General features: G+C 37.2%; 1 protein-coding gene across 3 annotated transcripts in view; it reads left to right on the forward strand.

The window, feature by feature from the left end:
- Nucleotides 1-22,225, forward strand: part of LOC110042207 (Golgi-specific brefeldin A-resistance guanine nucleotide exchange factor 1-like) — a 111,093-nt gene that overhangs the window by 54,731 nt on the left and 34,137 nt on the right. For all 3 annotated transcript variants that reach the window (XM_089270772.1, XM_089270774.1, XM_089270775.1), the window contains one exon: nucleotides 12,825-12,917. In XM_089270772.1, the coding sequence (XP_089126898.1) occupies nucleotides 12,825-12,917 (93 nt within the window). The remainder of the gene's footprint in view (nucleotides 1-12,824; nucleotides 12,918-22,225) is intronic.

The raw sequence follows: 22,225 nt of genomic DNA on the forward strand, positions 1-22,225 counted from the left end.
CTTGAGTGTCATACTGGAAAATACACCTCTCATAAAATTCATACAAAACTACATCCAGGACCCAAGTGGTGTATTTTCCTAGTGAAGAAATTGATGATGTTATTTCCCACTTTTTCATGGTTGTACAGAGTCAGTTTGTCTATATTAATATTGAGAAAAATGTTACACAGTGGCTTGCAGATATGAATATATGTTTAAAACAATATTTCACCACTCGAAAATAAGATTCATATCTTCGTGCTGCCATGTATTGTCCTCCACATAATTTCAACTTATAATGTACCACAAATGAAGCCTTTTTGTTCAAAGTTTGGTGATTTCTGGTAGCATCAAAACTGAACTGAGATCACTTTCCTCCCTTGCCTTACTACGAGTGGTATGCCACAGGTGGTATGCCCACAGTCATTGCTGTATGTTGTGGTGGTGTTGCTGATAACATGATAGCATAACACATTGTTAAGTCTTGTACATTACTGTAACTGAAGAGAATTGATTTGCATTTCAGTAAGGTGACTTTGGCAAAAATCATGGTCAAATGTAACTTCTCTCCACCCTGTGGTGACTGTGTTGTTCCAAAAAATATCCATACCCACACTATGGAGGGAATTGGAAATTCTAAATGGGTGGGGGGGTCAAAGACCTAGGCAATTCCAGAAGGGATGGGGGTTGAACGGTCGCTTTAGTTTCCAGATGTCCTTCAATTCAATACAGATTCAAATATCGATCTAGTTGTTTAAAAATCCTTTCTTACCTACTAGTAGATCTTTCACATGAAAAAATAGCAGCTTGAATACTTGTATTTGAATCACATTATATTTGAAATAAATTTTCTTTCTTCAAAAAGCACTTTGGAAGCTAGCAAGTGTGAAGAACATGCTGTTTTGTGGAAATCGCCGCCATTACTTGTTACCATGTCGTCCCATGTTGTCCCATCAGATTGGTCCAAAGCCCTCATTACTGCAGTCTTTTAGAAAGAAAACAAATCAGATCCATCCAACTATCACCCAATTTCGCTGACTTCTATCTGCTGTAAAGTAATGGAACACATTGTTCTTAGCCATATGGCTAAACACTTATCTAGTAACAACATTTTGATCAACGAGCAACATGGTTTCAGACAGCGGTTTTCTTGTGAAACTCAACTGATATCAGCTATACACGATTGGGCCAAGTCAATCAACACTTGCAGCCAAACCGACGTCATACTGCTTGATTTCTCTAAAGCATTTGATTCTGTCCCCCACCAAAGACTTCTAATGAAGCTCGACTACTATGGTATTCGTGGGAACATGCTTATGTGGATTAAAGCTTTTCTGTCAAACCGCTCCCAATCAGTCTCAGTAAATGGCATTCAGTCTTCTTCCAAACCAGTGCTCTCCGGGGTCCCACAAGACTCAATTTTGGGCCCTGTATTATTTTTACTATATATAAATGACATCTCTTCTTCTGTAAAGTCACGTCTACGCCTCTTTGCAGATGATTGCATCCTTTATAGTGAAATCCGTGAAGTACAGGACTGTTGGGCTCTGCAGGATGATCTTGAACAATTGTCACTCTGGTCAAACACTTGGCAACTTAACTTTAATGTCAAGAAGTGTTATCAACTTGGTATAATGTGCAAGAAAATTCTAACTATGTTCCAATATTCATTGGCTGGCCAGCCCATTTCTAGAGTTTCCTCAGCCCAGTACCTTGGAGTCACCGTGACAGACAATCTGTCCTGGAACGAGCATAACAACAGATCTGTAAATAGGCAAATTCTACTCTTGGGCTTCTGCGTCGTATTCTAAGTGGTTGTGATACTAAAGTCAAAGATACGGCCTATCGCACGCTAGTCCGCCCAAAACTCAAATATGCTTGTTGTGCTTGGAACCCTTTCACCAAACAGAACATCACTCAAATAGAGATGGTTCAACACCGAGCAGCAAGACTTGTATTAAATGACTATTCAAGATTTAGCCATGTTACTCCAATGATCAAACATCTTTGTTGGGACTCCCTTGAAGATCGTCGACTCCTCTTTCAAACTACTATGTTCTACAAGATCTTAATGGGACATGTTGGTATTAGCTTTCCTCCTGAAGTCCACGAAATAACAAGGGCCACCAGATTACTGAACAGTCGTCCTTTCCAACAAATCCGTGTATCAAATGATGTCTATAAGTTTTCCTTTTATCCAAGGACAATAGTAGCATGGAACAATTTACCTATTTATGAAGATGTTAATATAAATAATTTTAAGACTATTGCTCTCGCAGCCATTAAATCTTTTGTATAATGTATATTCAGATGTCTTAACTTATCTTGACGAGATTATACTTAATCTATTTTATTTTATCTTTTACTAACTTATAATTTTACTGTATATATACATATTGTAATTATTTATTACGTGCTTTTTTCATGTTATTTTAAACTCCTAGTATAGTTCCGCTGTTTAAGGAGTATACTTATTAAAGATTAAAGAAGATAAAAGACCAGTCTACATAGGTATAGGTCAGTGGTCATCATGACGGGAAGACGTGTTCCTAATCGCTCGTCGATTTTAGCGATTTTTCTCCTGACAGCAGCTTTCCAAGCGATCTTTGACAACGGAAAAAGCAATAGAGACCCATTAAAACGGTCTATCGACAACATCCAAGTATCAGTTTCTCATAGCGGAGGCCCCACCCTCAGTGAAAAGATCGTATGGCTGACAAATGACGGCCGCCATCTTGGTTTGACTTGAATGCGAAGGAAGACATACTTATCTGCAAGAATAAAATACTACCCAAACATGATGGCGAGTCTACGGTTGACCAGGCTGATCATCGCTGGAGATATCTGCCCAAATCCAGGACCAAAACGTGCCGAAACCAGCAAGTTAAACTGCAACATTTGTAGTAAAACTGTCGCTATTAATCACCGAGTTCTTCAATGTGATAATTGTCAAATGTGGTTCCATATTAAATGCGGTGGCGTTGTGGTGAAAGACTTCCATCTGATTCAAGCAGTAGGAAAGCAATGGACTTCCCGAAGATGCATCCTTACCTTTCTTCCACTTGACATAAGCTTTCAATCAACAAACAATTCCTTTAATTCTGACAATGCAGACGTATCATTATCAGCATGGGAAACAGAGAAAGATCCACTTCAGGACCTAATTAACATAAAGCTGGCACATAATAACCAACCACTACTGTACCATCTGAACATCAACAGCCTTCAAAACAAATTTGAAGAACTTAAGCTGATTAATGATAAACTCAAAGCAGGGATCATTGTCTTAACAGAAACCAAGATCGATTCTTCCTACATGGATACGCAGTTTAGTCTACCAAACTATTGCATATATCGTCAGGACAGAGCGAAGGGTGGAGGAGGAGTGCTCACTTTCATAGCAACACAAATACCATCTAAAAAACTTAAGCCACCAAGGGTATTTAAGTCTATAGAGGTGTTGGCCATCAAGTTGGAGCTAAATAACACTAATACAATTTTACTGGGAATGTATAGACCACCACATTGCAGAGGTGCCAACTACTATTCAGTATTGGAAGAAGAGCTGAACGATTGTCTTTCCTGGGCCACAATACAATGCTCCACAGTCATCATCATGGGTGACCTAAATCTAGACAAGCTAAAAGTAAATGAAAGAGACGCAAAGCTGCTAAAAGACCTAGAGGAAGTTTTTGAATTAACATGCTTAATCACAGAGCCAACACGGATTACAGCCTCTTCGCAGACTCTTTTAGACGTCATTTTAACAAACCAACCAGATCTCTTCAAAACTGCTGGAGTCATTAACATCGGCTTGAGCGATCACTGCATGGTATATGGCTTCCTCAAGGAAGCTGTTAAAGAACATTCAGCTGCCGTCATAAATTGCAGAAGTATCAAGAATCTAGACATAAATGAATTTACAAGGGATTTAACAGATGCAGTATCGATCAAACAACACTCAACTAGTGTTGGTGAGCAGTATGATAACTGGTACACTGAATTGATGAGAATCGTTGATAAACACCTACCTCTGAAGAGAATAAAAGTCTGAAAAAGAGACAAGTGAATGGAAAAAAGCGATACGGAAAAAAAGGATGTACACAAAGAAATTCAGCAAAAACAAAACCAAAGAAAACCTAGAGCTGATGAAAACATGGCGTAATAGAGCAACATTACTAAGAAGGAGGGCGATAAAGGAATATTGGAACGCAATTTCCATAGATATGAACAACAATCCCAGGAAGTTCTACAACACCTTTACCCCATTTCTGAATTCAAAGACAAAGGATAACAGTGCAATTTCCCTTAATATCCGAGGAGTGATACAGCAAGATCAGGGGCTTGTAGCACAAGAATTTACAAACTACTTTTGTTCTATATGCATTTAAGCTGTTGGGCGTGATAATTGACAAGGATCTTAACTTTCCGGAACATATATCGCAGGTTTGCTTGAAGACTAGCAAAATGATTGGCGTCCTACGAAGGCTGAAATATCTCATCCCTATACATGCAAAATTACGGATCTATAAGACTGCAGTCTTACCTCATCTAACATGCTGTAGCTTGGTGTGGCATTTCTGCCATGCAAGCGACACAAGGAAACTGGAGAGGATCAATGAGAGAGGACTCCATACAGTATTCTGCGATTGGGTCTCCTCCTATAGTGACCTAATACGCGCGGGGATGACAAGCTTGTACAACAAACGATTGCAAGAGATCGGAATTTTCATGTTTAAAGTGAAACATAGATTACTGCCTAGCAACGTACTAGAGCTTTTTCCTAGATCACCCTCGAGCTACAGCTTAAGGAACTCAGATTTTTACATACCAAGAGTAAGAACTGTTAAGTACGGGAAACATTCCCTTCGCTTCCTTGGGCCATTGATGTGGTCGAAGTTAGACAATAGGGACAAGAAAGAAATGTCTTTGCAGCGATTTAAGGCGAACATCAGGGGAAGGGACCTCAGTGGACTTGTCGGAGGCGACACATGCAAAGGGTATCACCTTTGCAACTCTTGAGCCGTAAACACTAGTTATAAGTATTATAAATATAGGTTCGATATTCCATATTCTAAAGTAGTATCTTAACTGTAGGAATTAGATGTAAATACAAAGAGTGTGCGAAAATGTAGTATAATTTAATGTAAATAGACAGGAATCGTTTTTATATCGTTTTTAAGCTTAAGGCTAGCTAGAAGACTAGACACTAAAATAAAGTTATTATTATTATTATTATTATTATTATTATTATTATTATTATTATTATTATTATTATTATTGTAGAGTCACCTTGTGGATCAAAAAGCACTGGTGACTAGCCTAGTTTGTTTTCATTGGTCTTGGAAGCTGTCAAGTGGCAGTCAATTTCTTTTGTGAAAATTAGTTTCTTTATAAGGGTAGAAATGATCTTATGATTTCACAAACTTAAGAATTTCTTATTCATGTTTATCTCCATCCATTTCTATGTAATTTTGCTGTAAAATTGATTTTCCTCGCGGGTGTTTTAATGATTGTGTTCACTATAAAAGTTTGGTGTCAGTTTCATCCACACTCATGTTATCAGTCCTTCAACCGAAATTGTACCACATTTACAAAAGGACTTAGTGATCTAGGAAGGTAATTTGACAAGTTACCATTTCATTAACCGCATGGCCTTGGGCTGAGTGCAGTTCATGTTCTACCCTTGGTTTATTATTTTTATTTTTGTCAGTGACCAGACCCAAACTTCCTCCTGGCCAAATTTTGAATAACACAACCTGTGATGTTTATTCACCAAAAGCTGGTGAAACATTAATACAGGGACAATGTTACGGATATTGTTTTCTTTATTTGTGTGTAAAATATATTTTCTTTTGGTTTTATCAAAGCATTAGATTCAAAGGGAATCATAAATACGCTAAAAAAGGTATTACAAATGTGCTGACGTTGCAGCTTTCACTTTCGCTATGTGACAAATAAGATTGTGTTTACTTTGCAAGTTTATTTCTCCAGAAGCAACGTTCATTAATTTATTTGCAATTCTACGAACATTTCTTGTGGGTTTAGCCGGCAAATGAAGTGAATTCTTTGGCTAGCATCAAAGTTTGGAAAGCAAGAACTGGTTTTAGACTTATAAAATTTGTCTTGTATCGACCGCCATGTTTTCCCGCGCATGAGGAGTAAAGACCCTTCCCGGCATGCATTGCGATTACATTCTGCGGTTTTCCTAGCAGCGTCTTTATAAAGCGAAACAAAAACCAGCGGCAAAAATACAGGAACACGTTTTTCTATTACATTGAAGACCACATGCAAAAATTCAGCTAATTTGGAGCAAAAAAAAGAAAAGCAACCAAAATCGTCACTGATCCCCTTTTATGACTTAGCTTCTTCATTTTGTTGCTGATCATGAATACTTGCATAGGCTTCTGATAGTAATTTTATTATTCAATTCCAAAGCGATTTGTTCTTTTTCTTGACTGAGATTGTGGACTACAGGAGCTGTTATTGGGTACCATTAATTAATTTTGCTATGAATAAATTATACCAAGAAATATAAGTAAGCTATGAGTAAGTTATATTATGTACGTGTATTTTGTCTGCACTACACAACCAAACGCACTCAAAGATTATGAGGCATAGGTACATTTGTCAGAAAAAGCCAGCATATCCAAGACATGTTGTGATTGACACATCAATCCTTCGTAGGAAAAAAGATGGCAACTGGTACATTTACCCATAGTTCTTAGCGCATGAAAACCTTAACAACGTTGATAAAAACGTACAGAAACTTCATAAAATCTTCAAACCTAGGCTACTCAATGTCCTTAGAACAATGACAAATGTTATAAAAATTTGGCTTTCTTTGTGCCTTATAGGCTGTGTTATGATTGCAAGGCATTGTAGTAAAATGGACAGCCGCCATCTTTTTTACTACGGTGGATTAAAGATAATTTACAGCAAAATGGATAAACAATACATCAATATCCTACATGCACCAAAGCTGGACATGGGGTTATAAGGCAATCATTTAAACAACAGATTGAAATAATTTATAAATTAGAGAACACTATTTGTACAACACTAGGGAACAAATTAACCTTATTGGACGTTGCGAATGGCAAGGCTGTTGGTAGAATGTCGCAAATTTTTCAACTCTTTCTTTCTGCAAAAATACCAGTCCTGCAAGTTTGCTTGAGACCCAGTTCTCCATTTCGTGTTGGCAAAATACTAGTTTATGCCATGCCCAATGCAGGTTGTCACAAAATTGATTTAAGAGCAACATAAACCAAGCACAATAGATATCATTTTTAAGCCAAAAAAGCAATTATTTAACCAACCCATGACATGATGAGTAAATTATCTCTAGGAAAAACTGATTAACTTACATGTAACAGACACTTTAATTAGTTAATACATGTATCATAGGTGTTTCTTAATAATGTAATACAGTGTATCTGTCACACTGTTGCAGCTATGATATTACGACACACAGTATGGCTTGCAGAACTCAACTTCCAAGTCAGTTTGTTCAATGAACTTAGTGCAGAAATTATTATGGCATCAAGTTGTCTTTAAATATAGAGAAACCAAACAAAGCATTACAATCTTAAGTAATAAATTATTGAACTCTTTTACATGTATGTACAATGTATGTTCCATTAATACTGGGGATCTCTCAGAAGCTGCATCTATGATTATTTAATTTGCTCCCAGTGCATTTTTTATGGAACTTTTCACACATTAATATCTCTGTCATAATAGTGGTCTCTGTGTTCTACAACAATTAGTACACAAGAAAAATACACTCAGTAAGATATTGTTTGCAATAAAAATCAATCCCTATATGCAATCTTAAGGACCTTGAATTTATATTTCTTTAGAAATATCTCTCCTGGCCATGGTTGCTTTGAAAATCTTTGATGTTTTAATCCAGGCTGCCCATAATTATGTACACCGTTCGTATATTGACTGACAGGAACAGGGATGTAATCATACTGTATATAGCTGCTACTTGAACACCACTGATTATACAAAGACATATCAATTATAATTTATAACCAACAGATGACATTCCTTTCATTGATATACAGAGTACTTCATTGTTAGTTGTTTACTGAGTGTCTACAGTAGTGAATCAAATGCTAGGGGGATGGTACCAAAACTTTCACAGTGGCAGGCTCTGCCCTGAGATGTAAAGCAAACATATATAACTGTTATGAACTTGGCGACTTGCTTTCGAGAGCACCTGCAATTTGCTTTAAACAAGAAACTGGAATATTGCAGTACAACAATGTGCACAGTCCCAATCAAAGGGCCATCCAGGCTGAAAATTAGACTTGGTCAGGATAAATACTGATGTTCTCGTTGACTTAATCTGAATGTACAGTTCCAGAAGATATACACACCCAACATCCATACATGGTCAGTCATTAGAAATTCCAAAGTAACAGGAGGAGGGAGCCCTTAAAGAAAAAACCTCTATGTGGGGTATGAATCTTTTCTTGAAGAAAACAATGTCTGAGAAATCGTTAATTACAAAATAATGATTAAGAAATATCTTACCTGGTAATTCCAACTTTCAGAAAATTTTGTAATCTAGACTGTCTGGCCAGTTCATATATTTGACAAGTTGACACTGGACATGTTTGTAAATTTGTGTGCTTCAACATCACATTACTATGTAGTAGCATTGGTGAACTAAAAACAGCATAATTTGGTTAATTAATATACACTGTACATTATTAGGTTGAATATTGGTCTAGATCGTTGCACACCAACAGATACAGAAACTATTGGCAGCTGAATCATAACAAGTGAAAAACCGTGCATGGGACATTTGCATGTACATGTAACAGCCCTCCACCTCAGAACCATCACAGATATGATATATTTTTAAACTCTCTGAAATTTCAGATTATTCAAGATTAACATGCACGTACATCATTAAGGGCAACCCTAAAACACTGAAACCGGAAACCGTAATCCAGAACCGGAAACCAGAATCCAGAATCCAGATATTATGAATGATGATAGAAATAATTCACTTCAGCAATGTCTAATAAATAAATATGGGGAAAAATTATTTTGCTTTTAGTTATTTATTTTCTTGGCTTTACTTCAGCCACAAGCTGTAATTGCTAAAACATTATTGACTAGTTCTGAACAACCCTTAGCTATACATCTTGCCTGACTGTTCAAAAGCTGGATAAAGCTATCCATTGGGTACATCACTATCCAGTCAGGGTTACTGATTTTTCAGGTGGATAGAGTTACTCATAGTCTGCGAGCAGGCTCTAGTATCTGTCTCTAGTGTCTGAGCAGGCTAAATAAGAGTCTAGTGTTTTTCTGCATTGGCATGTGAGCGAGTGCCTTCGTGTGGCTTTGCCGCTCATGCCCCCAACCCAAACACGAGAGCCTGCTCATAGGCTAAGTTACCCATCTTTTGTTCAACCTGGCCCTGGTGAGAGCACAGTTCTTGTCTAGATCAAATTGCTCTGAGAAGACTGGTGAGTAGCACAATAACAACAAGCTATTGCAGTGAGTTTCTGGCAGTCTTTTAGCATCTTTTAACAACATGTGGTCCAATGTGTTAGCAAGCGAGAAGCAGACGGAAGTAACTGTGCAACATTTCCATAAATTGTTTTAATATGATGGCCACCAAGAATATGAAATGCAGACTTGTCACAGTATCAGTGTGGAAATGGTGTTGATCTGGAATTAGTCTCGTATATGTTGGAAAAATCAAATTTTATATTTAGATGAGCCAGGTTAGCCTTTGGACTTCGAAAGTGGGGGCGTGACCGTCAATGTACAGGGGGCTGCCACTGACGGACATCCTGTTCTCTATGACATTTTCTATCTTGTTCAGGATCAACTAGACATAAAGGGTAAATTTATACCTCCAGTAAATTGCAGATCACTTATTAAACAAAATGGCAACAAGAAGATCTTTTAACCGTTTTGTTAATACTGCAGCCACAACGCAGTGCACATTCCAAAGCAGTCCTTGATGATTCATTGATTACTGTAAACACATCACTTGATCAACACAAACTGTGTTATAACTTATTGTACCATCACTGTTAACCTTTGTGAAATCTATGATGATGCAATGGTCTTAATCTGGAAGTTCGCTCGGGATATGCCCATGAATGACACAAAAGGAAATGAGTGTCACACTATTAATAAACAGCTTTCTTCCTGAAAAGTCAAAATTTAATTTGTTTGTGCTTTGAGGTAGTCACGCAAGTCACACAATCAGAGGGTTTACACTATCCACGGCTAATTTTAGAGCAGTTTTGTTTTTTCTCCTAGCACTAACTTAAACGTTGCAACTTCTGGCAAACTCTTGTTTACCTCGGCAAATATTTAATTTTTCTTCAAATCTCTCAATTCGCTGCAATGAAACAGCCGAAGAATTCACTTCATTTGCCGAAATGTACAAGAATGCTCGCAAAATTGCAAATAAATTAATGACCATCGCTTCTGGCGAAATAAACTTGCAAAGTAGACACGATCTTATTTGTCACGTTGTGAAAATGGAAGCTGCAAGAAAATATATTTTACACACAAATAAAGAAAACAATATCCATGACATTGTCCCTGTATTAATGTTTCAACAGCTCTTGGCAAATAAACATCAGTGTTATTTTGATGAATCAATACTTAACAGCTGTTGGACGAGGTGGAGCAAAATATCGTGATTTCTTAGTGTCGAGCAGATCAAATAATTGATCTGCAAGACATCCATAATCAGTTCAATAATTGTTTTATCGTTCGATCACCAAGTTTGTTTTCATATTCAAAGCACTGTCCAATACCTTAAAGAAGCGATCTTCCATTTTGTCACACAAGAGCGTGGTTACAATTACGCATGAGTAGAATAATATCTGTACTTATTTTAGATGGAATTACACATGAGTAGACCATTATTTGTCAGCAGTTGTTTGCAGGTCATGTGATGAGCTCTCGGCCAATGAAAAAGACGAGAAAAATGCATCGAATGATAATTAACAGTAATTGGACGAGGTTGAGCACAATCTCATGATTCATCAGTGGCCAGCCGATAAATTAGAACAGTGAGCAGAGAACAGTGTAAAACAAGCTTATATGTAATTTGACGAAGACTATCAATATTGCTTGTTTAACTTGAACGTGTCTCTAAAGGATTATTTGCAATCAATTCGGTGATTCGCGGTAAGTTTTTAAGTGATTAATGATATTTGTTTGGTTTGAAGTTTCTTTTATTTTCAAGAACTTTGCTCAGAGGTCGTCAGAAGTGAACTTGTTGGTTTGATTTGAGCTTCTTTGGCTCTGTCAACACGTTGGTTGAAATTTACTCTCAAAGAGTGCTTTCGCTTGAATAAACACCTGAATGAGGTGTTCCAATTATGCGATTCAATCGCAACAAATCCAAGTTACATTCACCTTCAAAAAGCAGAATGTCAGACAAACTACTTACCGAAATAATTTGTCGAGCAGATGGCAAACAAACCCTGAGTGTTACCCTGAATCAAATAAACAACACTTGAATTCATTCCAGAAAACAACCTGGGTCTTGTTCAGCTTTAACAATTGTACGATTCAATCACAACAAATCCAAGATGTGTGCGCCTCAAAAAGAAATTGATCTTAACACCTGTTATACTGGAAGTACAACAAGTATGATTTTTAAAAATACAAAAAAAATGTTAAGCGTTTTGTTCACTCACTGAGTTGAAAAAATAAACAATGTTGTGTTCAATTATAGCAATAATTTGAAACATTAACTAAAAGAAATTGATTTTAACACCTGTTATACTAGAAGTATCCCAAATACATGTAAATATTATAAAATTCAATCGACTTTTGTTTACTAACTCAATTCACTCATTGGCACTTACTGATAGGTACAACTAGTATATATTAGTAATGACTGTATGCACTTTTTGTGAACAGCTGGGACCCAGTCGATTAAAAAATCCAATGCATGTTTTTGTGCAGTGTTAAACATGTGTTAAACTGATGAATAAGTAAATTGTTATGTAAATAATTTGGAATTTTAACAAGTTGAGTAAAATAAAAATGATTTTCGAGGGGTAATTCTCAACTGAACCTCAGTGTCGTGGTGTAGAGGAGAGACTAGTGAGCATGAGATATGCAAAGGTAAGGGGTTTGAGACTTGCAGGGGTACAAGAAAAAAAAGGAAAAAACAATGCATAAGAAGCCTGGGTAATATGGAGGAGAAAAAGAAAGAAGAATGGAGCTAGGGGAAGAAGAGAATGGGAAAAAAGACAGTGCACAATAAAATCTTCTTTTATTCATACAGCAAGTAGTAATTATTGGTGTATTTATTCAATACCTTAGGGAGTTGCTATTGTCTTCAAAAACAATAGGGGACATACATAATTAATCATTTTGGATGCATGATGAATGTATTGGGTTATATGGAAATTTTTCAAAATAAATTGCTGTATGTTTTCTTTGTGTGTATCTTCAGGTGTTACAATTGATCAATCAAGAATAAACAGCAATAATGTGCAATCTAAGTGTTTGGAGTGTTTACTTTAACTTTTAACACACTTTCTTGCCAAAACTATTTTTCCAAAGGGTATGGGGGGTGTACATAATACTCGTGGAAATTCTAGAAGGGTGGGGGGGGGGGGGTATTTTTGTGTTCAAAAATGGCAATTCCAGGAGGAGTGGGGCTTGCATGAAATTCTCTCCATGGTGGGGGTACGGATATTTTCAGGAACTACACATTTTAGTTCAATTAATTTACATACATCATGTTGTTACAATGTATGTAACCGAACTGGTATATAGAATTCATACACTCCAGAAGCCCTTGCCAGCTAACTTCCATTTAATTGTTTGTTTTTTAGATGTTCTTTAAAAAGCTGATGGATATCTTAGCACTTGATCTTCAAAGTGTACATTATGAGAAAAGAGAACTTATACTGGATGCAATCAATCAGGTGACCTGAAATTTAACAAACTGATATCAGTTTTTTGTTTGTCTGTCGTGTTATCGATCATGAATTTTGCACAACATTGTTAAAGTAGCTGTACATGTGGACCTACGAGGTGATAGCCAAGCGATCCAAAGACTACTTTGACAATGTTATGAAGAAATTCATGGTCAATAACAGAACAGATGCATGACTCATAAGTCAATACTTTTCCCACAAGCAGATACTTTGAATGTAACATCAAAACTACGAAAGCCGAGGAGGGACTTCCGACTTCTGTCTCAGTCTTCTTACTTCTGACTTCCGACTTCCGACTTCCAACCACCACTTCTGACTTCTGAGTTCCAACTTCTGAGTTCGGACTTCTGACTTCCAACCTCCAACTTCTGACTTCAAAATTTAAATGATCAATCTCCAACATGAGACTTGTTTCCCTGGAAATCGGGCCAGATTGTAATATTTTTATAGTTATGTTTCGCTAAGTTTTTTTTCTTCTTCTCTTTTATTTATTTATTTTTTTATTTTTTTTTTTTTTGTTTATTTATTTATTTATTTATTCATTCATAAAAAAACACTTACAGTGCAATAAAACATTGAGTAAAGTAAATTCCATGCAAAAAGAAAACTACGGCACTTTGAGGACTACAATAGATATAAAAATAAATTAATGCTAAGCACTACTGATTAGAAATTTCAAAACCATGACAACATTGGCACAAAGTAAGTAAATTAATTTGTCCTATTGAGACGTTGTTGGTGGCAAAATTTCTGGAACAAAATCTTTTGATATAAGGCATTTCCATTTCTCATTAAAGAGCTTGGCAGTTTTGTTTTTTATTGTAATGTACCTTTCAGTCATTATGTTTTCTTGAAGTTGTGTCTTAAACAACGAGAAGAGTAAAAATTTTTCATTTAGGTTGCATTTATAAATGAAGTATTTTGCCACCAACAAAGCCAAGCTTAGGGGTTGATGGTGCTTGAGTGGGTTTGTAGGTCCGTATAAAATTGTTGAGTCTGGTAACTGAATGTTTTCTCTAGTGACTTGCGACCACCAGTCAAAAAATTCATTCCAACATAAAGCTACATGGGAGTACTTTAAAAACATATGTTGGATTGTATGCTGTTCACTTTTACATAGATACAGTATTGTGCAAAAGTAATGCAAACGAATTTTGACAAAATTCCTGCTTTTCGGGGCTTTTCGAAGAAATTTCGCTTGCAATGATATTTCCATGAAATTTCCCCACATTTTCGTGACACCTATTGTTTTGATCTGTGCGATTTTTTGAACGCTAATTCACTTTGCGTGATGATTCACTGCAAATTTTCGAGCGATAATCCACTCCTCCCGAAAAGTCGCTGCGATTTTTCAAACGATAATGTGCTCTTCCCGAAAATCCGATCTATTGTTTATCAGTAGGCCAAGAGCGTTTTTAAAACACAGTTCGCTAAGTGAAATATACAAATGACCTTTCCAATCATTGCGTACGAAAGAAACCATTAATCTGCCGAAATAGCATCACAGCTCGACGAAATGTTAGCTATGAAACTCACCTGGTTATTTCAGAAGGAATGCTAAATTGTTGACTTGATCCAAAACCCCAAAACACCACAGTTCCGATAAATAAATGTAATTGTACTTAAAAGAAATTCAGCCAAGCATTTCACCAAACCCAATAACTTGAACAAACAAAACGAGGAAATCCCCATGCGCAATATGCATGAAAACTTACGAGCGTCAAAAGCTGTCAAGCATAGCAAATCCTGTCTGCTTTTAAAGCATAAAATGGTTTTCTATCTTGCAACTGTGAAGAGGGAAAGAAATTATAGCAGTCTACGAAGGGGCTGCCCCTACTAACACAAATTAAAGAAAACTTCAAACCTCGCCTGGTAGTATTTACAAATACAGTTTTATTACTTTTGGACAAGAGATTATCTGTAGACGGCGCAAAACACCAAAAAAAGAACTATTCGATTACGAAGTGCAACTTTATACAACAACTTCGACAAAGCATCTCAAGTGTTGTTGTTTGAAATTTATCAAATTTCACAGCATGGTTTCAATGAAATCAGGCAGACTTTAAATCTCAACAAAGCAACTTGATGGGGTCTTTTTTAATGGAAAACACGACAAAAGTTTTTATTTAACACAGTCACTTACCGCAAGTTTGCCATTCACTTCTGTGTGAATTCTTTAGGCAGAAACGTCCAGCAAAAGTCGTGAAGACTGAAGTGATGTAATCTTTTTGATAGATCAACCAATAAACCACTTTTCCGGTATGTTTACCGTTTTGTAATTTCTGTAAAGACGTACTCGAAACTTGTTGATCACATGATGAATCATGTGATTTGCACAACTGCACATTTCCGCGTGGAAATTAACTTGGAAAATTCTGTAGTCTTCTGAGTGAATTTTTTGGGTATTTGCCTCCTTTCTATAGCCCTCGTTCACTCTGCTTCTCAGCATAGCTCGGTATTATTTCATCTCCTTTCTCTAACCCTGACTCATTATAATTCACTGCATTGTGCAGCATGTATGCGTGTATGTATGTATTAACTATCTCGTCTTCTTCTTAACCCTGGTCCACTCTTTCCCGATCATCTTCATCACTTCTTTGCCTGTTCATTCTTGCTCTCTGCCACTCTCTTTACGTTCTGCTTCCCCTATCATTTGTTGACATAACAAATAGAAATGAGTTTTCTTTTTCTTAAAAATCCTGCCAAGAAAACATGGCATTCTTGAACTGCCCCGTTAGGGTTACCTTGAGACTCCATTCCCCCTCCCTTAGAGTCTGTACGGACAGACGTTCGTACAGTGACGTCATAACCAAATTTTCTTGTCTTGATGGGTTTACCAAATTTTCTAAGAGATGGGACTCTGTTCACGCGTCTTCAGCGTGCCGGAGCTCCGCCATAATAATTGTCTTAAATTACTCCATATTTTGTAGTCAGCTTTTTTTGCTGAAGATTGTAAAACTTGAGGCACTGCTTTCTACACGAGTTTAAAATAAAAGTGGTTTTCATTCTAAAAATATCGTGTTTCCTATTCGCTAGATCTTGACACCTGACTCTGAAAGGGTTTCCATTCTTTGTGCACTGCTGTGGCTCACAAAAATACTAAACATTTGGTTTCACCCAATGATTTGGTGGCTTTAGCTACGCGGTTCAAGAAAAATTCACTGCCTGACCAGTGAATTCCATGCTAAATTTCACTTGCCAACACGCCATTTTCACAGCATGTAGAACCACGCGATTTTTCTCACACCAGACCCCTGTCTCCGTGCCAGTTTGCTGCCATAGCGACCATTTGTGTTTATATAAATTAGACCTGAAATCATCTGCTCATTCGCTTTACATTTACTATTTAAAGCACCTCGATGGTCAGTCGTCATGCCTTAAGTTTCAAATTATACGAGAACTCGACTGGCAGATTCAGAAGATGCTAGCAAAATGTGGGATTGCCGTGAGTTCATCCACCATATGAAGATCTCGCCAACAGCAAGGCTGGACTCTGCAGCAGACCGCTTATTGTCAGTTCATCCGAGATCTTGCAATATTAGAAGGTCACACATCAGTTCCCTAGTTTTTCTGTGATATATGTAATATTCTCGTTATGCTGCAATATTTGAATTTTCATATTAAATGTTAAAACTTGTAATAAATTTTGGAAACGGATTGTTGGTGCAATCATCCATATTTGTTTATCCCCATAAGTTAGAGTCTCAATGATTTTTATTAAGGCGACAAAAACGGAGCGAAATAATTGTGAACTGTTCAAAGACTTTAAGCAACACCCAGTGACCTCAGTTCAGGGTTGTTCGAAAGGTGGATAACATCATCCAGCCTTCAAACAACTTGGGCCAGGGGCCCGTTTCTCGAAGGTCTGAAAAGTTTTTGCACTCGGCTGGAAAGCCATAGCAAAATCTCAAACCTTATGATTACAGCACTGTTTTATTCGCATATTCTTAATATGAACAGAGGTTCTCTTCATACGAGAAGTTTCAGGCATATACACCTCTCAGTTTTTAAGTACAGATTATCTAAAAATGGCTTTGCAGGCCCGAAAAACTTTCCAGGGCTTTCAAGAAACTTTAATAAACAACTGCGAGGGGACCGGAATGGAGGTAATTCAGGATGGAAATAAACAACACTTGGATTCATGAGTGTGCACGTGTGTTCAGACTGAAAAACCGTCATAAATTGTTTGCGACTGTTTACTTAAGTGGTGTAAGTACACAGGACTGGAGATGTTTTTGTTTTGTTTGTGGAACGAACTGAGCTCATTGTCTTCATAATGCGGTTCAGTGTATTCTAATTCTCTGCATATGAAACTGGGCCTGAGCTGAACTTGAGCAAGCGAAGCTGCTTGAAAGCCTTTCGCAAACTTTAGGTGGGTGAGATTTTAGTAACATATTTCTCGTAGATGAAATGTTATCCCCTTAATTGGTGATCGATGACTACAAACCGGCACATATTTACAAACAACTTATCGGCATGTATTTACAAATTTATCTCTTTTAAGTTACACGACAGTTTGTTCGTATCAGTAGCTGAAAGAAAAATTGCGCGAACGCTGCTGAACTGCCATTCAATGCATTGCAAAATTTCGTGTACTGCCTAGCGAACTATCGTTTGTGCTCACAAATTTTCTTTAGCTTAACGAAACTTCGAAGAAAAATCGCCCTTTGTTCAAGCGAATTATCACTTGATACACCGGGAAATTTCACTCGAACTTTCATGCAAACTTTCATCGAAAAGTCATGGGTACAAAGAACAAAATTCGCGCATTTCGCTTGCGTTACTTTTGCACAATACTGTAGCATAAATCATCAGCTATTATGTTGCCTCATTTAAGTTTGTCTTTAGTGTAGATGATATTGTGGTTTATCTTGAGTGAAACATTATTAACTTTGTATTTTTCGTAACAGAAAAAGGCCATTTGTATAATTTTTGGATTTCAGAAGGCTCCACTCTGTAACTAATAATTCGGTTTTCATTGGTAGGTGGTTGAAATTTGTTCCCAACAATTACTTTGTGCAGAGCAGCATTGGAAAGGTTTTCTTCATTGTCATACTAGTTCTGTTTCCGTGTTTGCCTCTGTCTACCAGTAGGCAAAATTTTCCATTTATTTTTAATTGCACTGAGAAGGCCATAGTATACAGTGAAACTAGATTTAACTTTGAAAAGGTTAACAAATTCTTGATACGTTAGGAATTTTCCGCTATTAGAGTTTAAGAGGTGTTTAACTTTTGTAACACCCGCCTTGTGCCATGACTCATAAAATATTGGCTTAGTTGCGATTTTTACTTCATGGTTGTTCCATATTATGGCATCGCATGGATCTATTTTTTTCTTGATCTATTTCAGCTCTGATTTTTTTTATCATTTCCCAACAATTTAGAATTTCTGAATAGAAACAGGAATGCTGTTTAAATTGAGTTCTTTAGTCTTATAACTGCATGGTAGTAAGAACTTAAAACCACCTAGGTGTCGAGTCATGTAATTGGGGATGATTTTCCATGGCGCATCCACCTCTGTATTAAATCATCTCACCCATGAAACTTTCAAGGCTTTATTCATCTTGACTCAAATTCACTCATTTTTAGTGCAGAGTGCACTATTGGAATGGTTTGGGGCTTGACGTTGCTAAAGTACTATGGCAATAAGGCACTAAGGGACTATGGCATGAACGTGTAAACTTCAATGTTTGTATAATTAATTAATTTCAATTAATTAATTGGGCTTGTAGCAAGGGGGTAGGATGGGGTAGGTACTTGTGAGCACTACATAAAATGGGTGGTGCATGTACCTACGTTACTTCTCTGAGTACTTCAGAAAGCTATATATTTGTTTCAGAAAGTCCCTTGCTCTCCTTGTGGTACTTTTCTCTTTAGAACAAAACCAATATTTGCCCTAAACACATACGCAGATTAATAAGTGTTAGTGTCAACTACATATCAGGTGAGAGATACATTTTATACAAGATCACACACTGATGTTGAGCGCTTTTCCTTGTGGTAGAACTCTAATAAGTCGTACGCATGCATTCCAGCATCGTTAGCACGATAGAAGAATGCTAGGGTGACTGGGTGTCTTTTGGAATAACGCCTAACTTGGTTCAAGAAATATCATCTGTTGTTTTCAAACTACACTAGGGCGTTTATTTCATCCTTGTCTCTATCAAAGAGACCAAAATGTTCATACCCCAGCCGAAACCCTCCCAAGTAAGTGGCCTTAAAACTTGTCAAATTGTACAAAAAAACCAGGAGACTGCTCAAATATTGCTGCAGACTCCGTGGCACCTACTGAAAGCATAAATTTTATCAGTCTGTGAGGGGACTCATTCACCGATGAAGGATATAATCTCGGTCAAGTAGCGCTGTTTACTTTCAATACCTCTCATTGAAATTCTTCTCAGTTGTATTAATCGATATCAGTGTGTATTTTAAATATAAGTGCTTTTATTGTTAGCGCCAAAGGTGGCAACAGAATGTGCTGTTCCATGACAATTTGATAATTAGATTAGTTCTTGTTTATTGGTCAAAAGAAAATTTGCTCTTTAAAGTGCACCTAACCCCAAAAATTTTTTTTCACTAAAACGAATCTACTTGTTATTTGAAATACTTCTGCGAAAAAATTTTTGGATTCCGTTAAATCCTCGATTTTCTGTGCCCCGACAAAATCTCGAAAACAGCTCCAAAACACCGCCATTTTGTTTCACGACCAAGTTTGAGGAGAATGGGTCCAGCGGCTCTTGTGACGTCTACCCAGGAAGGTTGGATATCTCACGTCCTCTCATTCCTTCAGGATGGTGCAATACACATTCGAAAAGTGCACAGAAACGCCTTCCAGAGGTGTTATCGGCTGTTACAGCAATATTCCAGACTTAAAGAAAAATATACTGTACAATTTACTGACGATGATCGGCTAATGGTGCAACAAAGACGTAAATGATGGTTGATTTTGTCGAACCGAAACAAGCAAACTGAATCTGTGAGAACCATTGAAGAACTCTCACTGGAATTTGTTCCACAGACTTTCGAACGCTATTTTCATAAATTTTCTGCTTAAAGCTAGCCAGCAATTTGTAGAAATACTACCGACAACCTATATCTTCCAATCCCGCAGTATTTATAACATAAACGGCAAAGTTGTGTGATCCAATCATGATCAAGAAGCATCATACTGATATGTAAATAGATCGCAACTGTACGCCGCTAACCAACACTTATTTCTCTTTCGATTTAGATGAAAGTCGAAGATTAGTCCTTTAGAATTACATGATAACAAAATTGTTAGACTCACAGAGTTTTTCGAAGGTTTGGAAATCAGCAGTGCGACAAAGATTCTGTGCAATAGCGTTGAAAATATGACCGCGTAACATTATCTGTGGACCGCTTAGGGAACACATCCTTTTCGTTTATCCGACGAATTTTGCCGCAAACTTTGAGAACAATTTACATTGGTTATTTGGAGTTACGACTTAAAACATGTGACAATGTGAAATCGGTAATTATATGAAACGTTTCCTTCCGCCTTGCTTTCCGCAGCTTCAAAAATACAGGTCCAAACAATACGATTTTCAATCGATCGAAGCCAATGTTTTGGAGGTCATCAAGTCTCGAAAACTGTGACACGTACATCGCTCTTATAAACATGAAGCATTCAACTGAAAGTAAAACACAAGCTGGATTTAACAGAACAATCACACCTTGACAAAATACATTCTTGCTAAGGACAAATGTAAACGGGCTATAAACACGCGTGGGAATCTTATGTTTAGTTGACGAAATTACCATCCAAAGCAGCCCTTGAGTTTTCTTTCCTGCTTTTCGTTTGCCTGCTCCTCCACTTCGTATCTAGCTTTCCATTCCTAATATACAAGCAGCTCGTCCGCAAAGAAGTCTTCCCCTTCGTCGCTTGAAATATTGTAAATTGCTCTCAAAGCTCTAAGTAGTGAGTTCACAGTTGTCGAACGTGCTCAATCGAAGTTTATTTCGGAGTCTTCCGAATTGAAACTTAACTCTGACTCCAGTGACAAAAAAGAAATGATTCTGAGGCAAAACTTGGACGTTTTAGTCCCAAAATACATCGGAACGATTAGTTTTGTGTTACATTTTCTCGAGAAAATACAGAGAGTTGACTGAGGCGCCATTGTGTTTGGTTCCTGGGTAGACGTCATCAGGTACCGCCGCCCCAGACTCCCTAAAACGCGGTCGTGAAACACTTCAAGCGCGACTTTGAAAGGGCATAGAAAATCGAGGATTCAACCAAATTCAAAAATTTCTTCGCCCAAATGCTTGAAATAAAGTCTAGATTCGTTTTAGCGGAAAAAAAATTTGGGGGTTAGGTGCACTTTAAATAAAGCAAATCGTTCCTCTTCCATTTCTTCATCCGACATTCAACTTTCTCCCAGTTATCTCCAGCTGTGAAAAGAATACAAGCACATCTTCCGTGTGTTTGCGAGAAAACAAGAGTTTCAGGTTACATACCTTTGCAAGGAAAACAAAAGTATCAAGTTACAAACGTTTGCGTGAAGAGTAAAATTGTCACGTTCGCTGCCTAAATGTATTATTTAATTTAAAATGAGCAAAAATCGACATAAAACACTACAGTAAAATTTGAGAGCTGTCTTGACAAACGGCAATTAACTGTAAGTTATTCTTGGACTGTGAATGAAAATACACACATCAAACATACACACTGCTAAGATTATGTCTCATCAAAATCCCTAGCTGACTAGCAAGGTCTATACAAACCAGGAGTGAATGGCAGGGGTTATATAGGAACTGTGTTGTGAGTACTGCATCAGAGCTATACATTACACTCTGCACTATCTGAGATATTCTCACTAGTTAATCCACCCACATTCCTGTCTCCAATTAATGTAATTGTTTTTATTGTATATGGTTTGTTATCCCACATAAAATCCAATATGGTTTTATCAACCCTTTTGCTGAAATTTTCAGGTAATGATAAAGCTGAAGTTTAGACAACCCAAGTGACTTGACAATGTTGATTTTCCCAAGCAGAGTCAGTTTCCTCCTTTTCCAGGAGTTAAGTATGTTTTCCAAATCTTCTAGTTTGTTATCAAAATTAAGACTTTCACATTTGCTTCTATTGTTGGAGAAGTGGATACCGAAAGCATTAACAGAATTTTCTGGCCACCGAAACTCAAATGGTGTGTCTTTCCTTGTTGCCCAGCGGCCCAGCCACATGGCCTCTGTTTTTGATTTATTCAGTTCTAGGCCTGAGCAGCCTCTGAAATTTTCTAATGTCTCAAGTAACGTCTGCACTGAATCTAGATCTCTGAG

This window comes from Orbicella faveolata, unplaced genomic scaffold (genome assembly GCF_042242905.1).
Source record: "Orbicella faveolata isolate gen_17 unplaced genomic scaffold, um_ofav_v1 contig_34, whole genome shotgun sequence".
NCBI classification, from domain to species: Eukaryota; Metazoa; Cnidaria; class Anthozoa; order Scleractinia; family Merulinidae; genus Orbicella; species Orbicella faveolata.